The sequence below is a fragment of the Bidens hawaiensis genome, unplaced genomic scaffold, assembly GCF_021521415.1.
Source record: "Bidens hawaiensis isolate Kalapana, Puna unplaced genomic scaffold, B.hawaiensis_p1.1 tig00001179_1, whole genome shotgun sequence".
In the NCBI taxonomy this organism is placed as follows: Eukaryota; Viridiplantae; Streptophyta; class Magnoliopsida; order Asterales; family Asteraceae; genus Bidens; species Bidens hawaiensis.
The window spans coordinates 2,596,664-2,604,694 of record NW_027491068.1 but is presented as its reverse complement, the minus strand read 5'-3'; the positions used below and the strand labels follow the sequence as shown (position 1 = coordinate 2,604,694).

Genomic DNA, 8,031 nt, shown 5'->3' with positions numbered 1-8,031 from the left:
GAAGCCAGGAATCTTGACCAGAATCAACATTCCTGAATTAGTTCTGACATGCAATTTTGTGAAATCAGAACAAACTATGATCCATACATCCAAAAATCACAAATATTAACTTTATGGAAAATAGACTCGAAGTAATTTAACCTAGCATCAAAAATCGATCAAAACTAATCACATATCATTAAGTTATAGTCAAATCAATAAGCGAGTATTAATCTGCTACAATTCTAATTTGAATATAATTCAGGCAAAACTCATGAACAACATGCCTAGAGTTTCTAACTCAATTACAACCATCAAGAATCATCATGCACATGATCTATACACAATTTTTCAAAATAATTGGACCTTTAGGTTTCTATCAAGAACGAAAATAAAAGAGAAATCAAGAAACAAGAATTAAACATTAAACGATTACATATTATGAATTCCAGAAGCAATTAATGATTCAAGGCACTCCTAAACACTAAGGAATCACCAAAATCTCCCAAGGAACTATGTGTTTTTGTCGGGAAGCGACTACCGCAAGCTATGTGGTGATTATGGTTTAAAAATCGAATATAAACAATATTCCTGAGCTAGACGCCAGTCATGTATCTCAACGACAGTTGCCCTCACCCGCCACGTAACGCGGCAGGTTTAAATATATATATATATATATATATATATATATATATATATATATATATATATATTAAATTAGTATTATAATAACTATTGTCATGTTAAGCAAGCATAATGTACTAAAGATTGTAACACATAACAATCATATTCAAATTATTACACATGTCTGGTTCGACGTTAATCACCAACACGTCCAGACGGACTCGTGTGTGTGACTCGTAACTGACTTGTGTATATGTTATGCAAGAATAACAGTGTATGTGTTAACGGAGTTAACGTGAAAATTTGGGTTGTCACAATTAACCGGTTAATTCAAACTTCATGTACGTGTGCTTTGAACTAAGATCCGTTTTAAGTTATGTTTATCTAGTCATGTTTTTCGTTTAGTTTATAAGCTTTTCATGTTTGGTTATGTTAGTTGTATGGATATCTATAACCATTAGATATCACACTATTTTAATCTTCTTTCATTCTCTTTTCTCTCTCGAATTTTTTAACCTAATGCAAACAATTATCTTAACTTCTATAGTATACTACTTGTTTGATTTTATCCAACTTATATATGGATATGGATATGTATGTATGCTATATATGTGTATGTATATGTGTGTGTATGTATGTATGACAACTGAGTTCATTGGTTATACTATGTTAGGTGTCATTGTGGACTAACCTTCTGAGGTCATAGATTTCTCTATAACATTTAAACCACAACACTTATGAGGTTTATCTAATTTTAAAAATAACTTTATGAACTCCAGACATTTTTGCGTGGATCATCACCCTCACTCTTTCACGTCCGCAACTGTCTGCAATGTTGGAGTTTGGGAGTCGACATACCCGGTTACAAGTTCTAATTTTCAAGCAGACCATATTGTTTATGTGAATCCAAAATACATTTACTAGAATTGTTTTTTGGAGAGTTAAATATTTAACTCCATAAATTCAAGATATTATTATCCAGTTCTATGGTTATATATCAAACGAATTTTGGCCTAACAGTACCAATAATTTAAGGATTCAAGTCCGTTGTTAAAAAAATGTGTAATGATATAGAAGTAAAGTTAGATTTTTGTTAAAAAAAAAGTCAAGTATTATACATGAAATATCCATCATCATCATTAGCATGCATAGACTTTAGTTAAGCTTATACTCTCTTGAAAAATTTTGATACAACCAGTTTGTAAAGAAGCATCAAAGAACCACCAATTATGCTCTTGCTCCCTTCATAGTGCTATTTGATGCACCTACCGAGTTCGTACATTATTCATTTCTCTTTTCTTTTTAATGTTTTTTTTAATCTTTTCTTTACTTCCCCTTTTTTCACTAAGTGTATTTCATAACCATGCACGGGAAGAAACAGAGAGCCCTCACACGTTCGTGCAAAGATCACGATGTTATACTTTAAACAAAGTTAAAGAGTGCTTATAACCAGAACAAGTGATACAAAAGTTAACTGGATTTCATTCATATATATCTTCAAACCCCAGGAACGTTATATGTAATATATTATTAAAAAAGGCAAATATAGTAACGACATGCAATTCAAACCCTTCATCACCCTTCCTTTCGTTGCTTTCTGTCGTTCCTGTCTCCAGCTTGTCTTACTTTTACTCTCTTTTTCTTTCCTTTTTCTTTCATGATTTTTGCAGTGGTACCTGATTCTCTTTCACTATTTCCCACGCAAAAACACAATAATTTCAAAATGAGTAGTACATCCAGATATGTATGTGTGTGAGGCTACTATCAGTGTGTGTATATTTTTATATATAATTATTTATAGCTTTAGGATAAAATACAAACAATTACGTAAGAAGCGTGCAAACAATATATTATTATTAACTAAATTAATTATGCTAACACCAGAGTAATTGCTGTTATTCTACTTAAGGATGGGTTAAAATAAGAAAACATATTTTTCTAAGAATCCTAAAAATAAATCTAAGGCAATGGATCTAAGACCTAGTGATTGAGAATAATAATTTTTAAAAAGTGTACAGTGTCCTACTTACATGATATAGTTTCTTATTGTATTTAAACCATTTCCACTCTACTTAAATGTAATTACTCTAGCTTAAAAATGTAAATTTATGGTAGTAATTAGTCTACTTATTCGTATGCTTCGTAGGTTAATATATACACACACATTAAGAATTTGAGAGAATTGAGAGAGCGAGAGACAGAGACTTACATACATATATATATATTTAAATGTTCATTATCACATGTCACTGTGGCCTTCCCAATGTGAATTCCAGATTTGGTTTCTTGGGAGTTGATGTGATCACATCTGACAATCTCTCATAATGCAGACCTTTTGAATTCATTTCCTTCTGAAAGATATTGCATCAAGATATTATTTTCAATAATAAGCTAGGAACATGCATTGTGTAATTAGCAGGAGAGAATGCAGAATATATTATTATTTATGAGTCAAAGCATATCATGTAATTGCTTATTTGTGGAATCATAATATATTTTTTCCTAAAATTCAAACCCATAGATTATATAATCTGCCAGGTATAAATTACATTACCCTTTATAAAGTTTTTGGTTTAATTAATTTGTCTTGAGTGTTGCTGGCTTTAGATTAAAGAAAGCATAACTGAACCTTAAATATTTTGGTGATTTGACTCAGCTTTTCAAAAGCCTTATTCTTTCTTGCACTCTTTCTTCCCACTTTACATGACATTCTCGTGAAAATTGGAATATATTTATATATTCCCATGCAAAGCATATAAAGCTACTTATAAAATCACATAATATGATGTATCAAAAGTGGTGAAAGGAGATTTATTCACTTATTAAACTATATATATAATTAATTGTAAATAAATAATTAAATATTATTATCTACCTCAAGAGATGATTTGTTGCCTTCATGATCTCTATACTCCTCATGCAACCAAGATTCCCTGTTCCAAAGATCAGCATATTAACAAGAAAATATTAATTTCTATTTAGTGGGAAGCCCATGCAGAAATCAAACTCATAAAGAAAGTGTCTTCTATTGTCTTGTTTATAGCTAGCTTCTCTCTTTAACTTCCTTTTGTTATAAAGAAAGCTGAAACCCAACCCATGTGAAATGCCACTACCCATGCAACAAGCATATAAAATTCAGGGAAGATTTAGAAGTTTCATAATTAATAATAGTTAAAACAGAGAAAACACAGACAGAAGGTAAAAAGAAGGTTCAAAGAGACAAGATTTGGCATAATTTTCTAAGTTTAGCTTACCCTAAGGTTTACTACTAGGTCCCACTTAGGATAGCTATGAAGCCCACAAAATCAAAATCAAAATCAAAGAAAAAGTGATGTGTTAAGATTGGATTGCAAATAAAAAAGTTTGTATTACTTAGAATCTCTTTTTTATTTTTTTTCATAATATATTGTACGTACACTTATTTGTGATGGATTACCTACATATAGTTCGTTGCTAAGGGACCTTATACAATGACAAACGGCTAAAAGGTATGGGCGAGGATCTTATCATCAATATTCGATGGATGGTAGTCGATTACTTTTTGGCTTCCCCCAAAAATGACGAAACCCGAACTTTCCCACTCCAGGAATTTGTTGTTAGCTTGTCGGTAACTATCGGTTTTACATTTGGCTTGGATTTGTCTGTAACTAACAATGCCTGCCTCTCCTTTCAGTACATGTCTATAGGTGATACTCATTAATTTACCGGTGTATTAGTTTTCCAAATATTGAGATTATCAATTAAAATAGTTGATGCTACCCTCTAAAAACATAGTAATATATACCTTCTATCATATTTCAAGAATGCCCATAATATTTCAAGGGATTAAAGGTTCTCCTGGAAATTGATATGTGAAAAAGTATACTAGCTAGCTATCTCATGTCTTTTATAATTTTAATAATTGTATATGTTCAGAAAAGGTTAAAGTTGAAATTTTTTATTATTAATTTGTTTTCTTTTATACCCACATTAAAAGATTGGGTAAACGGGGGCCTATAATTATAACATGTGGGGTTTACATTGTAAAGTTTATTTCATCACAAAATGTTTTTCCAAATATACCCTAACAATAAACAGAAGTAGAAACAGTTTTAGAAAAAAAAAGCTTTCACCTCGAAGAATTGCTCCATAAGCCATACTGATAATCTTGCTCCTGTTGATCACTAGACCTTCCTCCATTTTCAGCTGATAATTCCGTTGTTCTAATTGTTTTACGCATGTCAAACACGATATCATCAGAATTTTCGCCGGAGGAACCATTCTCGTAAGTATCAGATGTCCCTAAAGAAGCTGATGCCCGATCAGTTGTCTTTACGGTTCGGTACATCTGCAAAACAAAATTTAATGAATTTTGGTTTAAATTATATATATCCATAAAATATATATGATCTAACTATTTTATTCTAGGCTGTGCCAACAACACTCTCGAATAACTTATTTTTAAGCGTTGTACGTGCTAAACTTATCACATTATTTTTATTGAATGCACCTAATTCCATTACTTTATAATTCGTTTCAATTCTCTACTTTAGTACTTTTGCTCACTATGAGGTACATTTATCCGGGCTCTAAAGGGTACATGATTAATATAGGCTAGGTATTATTTTATATAAATAAAAATAAACGTACTTTGTAATATTTCACTTACAACAAGTTATTTGTAAGAAGAGAGAAATTTGCCGTTAATTAAGAAAAATTATGAGAGTACAAATGCCAATAGAATTTTATTATGTTATTACTACAAGAACTAATGTTCCATGAAGCCTATAAAATATTATGGCAGTATATGTCTATATACACACACATATTTCTATGTTCTCTTTCACTTGCTTTCTTCGTATTGTATTGATGTAATACATATAAATGTGTATAATGTATGATACATGTAAAACAAAACGTACCAACATGAGTTAATGATGAAGATCGGGTACGTAGTACAAGTATATGCGACCGCACAATATTGACAATATATATGTATACGTACATACGTGTATGTTACATATACATATATGTATATATATACATCGAGAGAGAGAGAGAGAAAGGTGCATGCCTGTACTGCTGTACAAGTGTAAGAGCTGACTTAACTATGGTTGAAACATGTAATACAGAAACCACATGTGATTGTATAGATATACAAACATATCATTGACAAATGATGGTGTTTTTGTACTCTCTCATATCTCAAGTTTCTCTCTGAGAAAAAGGATAAAATTATTAAATTCAACCCCTAACTGCGTAGACTTGTCTTGGCTTGGACCCTATGACTGTGTTTTTCAATTCTTGGCCTTGTCTTACTATGAATCTGTCCTTTCTCTATATATTTATATACACTCGCACATAAACATATATGTATATTATAATATATAATATATATGTGTGTGTGTAAGGAGAGAGAGAGAGAGAGTATTATATTATAAATGTCTAAATATATAGGGTTTTTGCTTCTAAAGAAAAAAAAAGCTGAAATAGTAAGCTATTTTTATGCAGAACCATCAGATCTAGCAAATAGCCATAGTAGCAAGGATTAGAGGTGCCTAACTGCAGGTTACAAACAATCATTGGGAATTCTAATTCCTAGCAATTAATTATTTGAAATTAATTAATAAATAAGTTCTTTCAAATAATGCATATTGCATAGTGCTGCTTCTCAAGCTAGTGCTAAAGTGCTAGTGCTAAAGTCAAAAAGAAAATAATAATCACTGAATCCGGGTATTTATTCCTGATTTCAGTATATCAATGGACTCGACTATTTGTGTAGTTACACAGTACAAAGACTGCATCTTTCAAAGCACTTATGTTTTGTTGGGAAATTTTAAAAAAATAATTAATAAACATATATAAAAAAAAGATTTGAAATTGTTTATAGAGCTAATTAAACTTAACCTGCAAGTGAGATTTAACATGTGACAAGGTAAGATCTTTGACGTCCATTAGCTCAAGTACTGACTTGGGTGTTGCTCCTAAAATCATGAAAAATTGATCAGTAGAAAAAATTGCAATGAACACAATAATAATAAAAATGTAAAATTAATTAAGTACTTTCATGACCACCCAAAAGCTCAACAGCATGGACAAAGCGAGCATGAAGGGTAGTAGTCCACCGCATCCTCGGCGCTCTCATGCAGCGTTTTGAAGGGAACCTCAACGACACGAATCTCGATCGAACAATATTGTTTATATTATTGTCATGAATTAGAGAGCTTGTAGCATTAGAATTAGTGCAAGATTCTAACAAAGGCTGATTAATTTTCTGATGAGGATGAGACAGTATTGGGAAATTGGGAGGGGTATTTTGGTAATAAACTGGAATCCCTCTTATGGGTCTCAAAAACCCTAAATCTGAGCTGAATCCAAGATGATGGTTTTGGTGTTGTTGGTAGGGGTAGGTATTCGATGTGACCGAGTTGTGGGTTAGGTCGGAAGGATTCGAGTGAGTCGAACCAGGGTTAGATAGGGCTAGCCCAAAAGAGGGTTCATGTCTTCTTGTTAAGCCATTTTGTTGTTGTTGTTGTTGTTGTTGTTGTTGTTGTTGTTGTTGTTGTGTGTTTATGGCATGTTTCCACAAATTTCCCAAAGCCAAATCATGGTTATGGTCTTGATCAGTTGGAGTAGATGATGTTCTCCAAGTGTTTGAAGAGGGTTTGGTGTTGGGTGGGCTGATTTGAAGAGAGAGGTCTGGTTGTGGTGGAAAGAGCTCCATTTAGCTTACCAAATTATCTTGTCTTCTCTTGGGATGACCAAAATGGCAAAGAGTTGAACCAGTGACTTGACAGAATTGAAAGACCTAAAGCTTGGTCTTGTGGGAGTAAAACAGTGATGGGTTTGTTTCTATTATGTGACCTGAGCTATGAATTGAAGTTGAGGAGGATAATGATGATAGCAGGTTTCTGTTTCCCACTCAAGATTTCTTGAAATGAGATTTGTTTAATCAATGGTGAATTGGAAGTAGTTGTGGAGTTCTAGAGAGAGAGATGACAAGGTATTAAGTGAATGGTTGTATCTTTTATGTGAAGTATAGAGAGAAAATGACACTTGAAGGGACTAGGGAGAGAGAGAGAGAGAGGGTGTGAGAGAGATGCTTTCATTTATGTGGACGTGGGATGAAGAAGCGTGTATCGACTTACTTGTATACGATCAACGTTCCTCGGGTACGAGTATGCTATATCACCGATGGTTTTCCGAGATACGGGTTCTTCCACCTACAAAACGAACAGCACCGTGAGCTTACCCCTCAGAAAGGGACAGAGGGGTCCTCTTTGGGGTAACCATCCGGTGTGAGAATCAGATATTGTAGGAGAGGATAATCAGGATGTGAAAAAGAGTAAAGGATTTAGCATATATTTTCTTGCCTGCCTCCAACTGTGGAGGTGGTTTGGTATTTATAGTATTAGGGTTTCCAATGATTTGGCTCAGACCCAATTGGGG

General features: G+C 32.8%; 1 protein-coding gene across 1 annotated transcript; it reads right to left on the bottom strand.

The window, feature by feature from the left end:
- Positions 1-2,083: 2,083 nt before the first annotated feature.
- LOC143562656 (putative transcription factor KAN2) lies at positions 2,084-7,647 on the bottom strand. Its single transcript, XM_077050403.1, has 6 exons — positions 6,646-7,647; positions 6,490-6,566; positions 4,716-4,930; positions 3,479-3,536; positions 2,817-2,954; positions 2,084-2,293 (listed from the first exon to the last, which is right to left on the bottom strand). The coding sequence occupies exons 1-5, from the start codon at positions 7,304-7,306 to the stop codon at positions 2,850-2,852; spliced, it is 1,116 nt and encodes a 371-aa protein (XP_076906518.1). The 5' UTR covers positions 7,307-7,647; the 3' UTR covers positions 2,084-2,293; positions 2,817-2,849.
- Positions 7,648-8,031: the final 384 nt, after the last annotated feature.

What these genes read in the sequence shown, in the direction of transcription:
- LOC143562656 (XM_077050403.1), bottom strand. Translation starts at nt 7,306, where the DNA reads ATGGAGCTCTTTCCACCACAACCAGACCTCTCTCTTCAAATCAGCCCA. An exon ending in ATGTTAAATCTCACTTGCAG is followed by an intron (nt 4,931 to 6,489) that starts GTTAAGTTTAAT and finishes TTTGTTTTGCAG; the next exon opens with ATGTACCGAACCGTAAAGAC. An exon ending in TTATGGAGCAATTCTTCGAG is followed by an intron (nt 3,537 to 4,715) that starts GTGAAAGCTTTT and finishes TCTTTGGAACAG; the next exon opens with GGAATCTTGGTTGCATGAGG.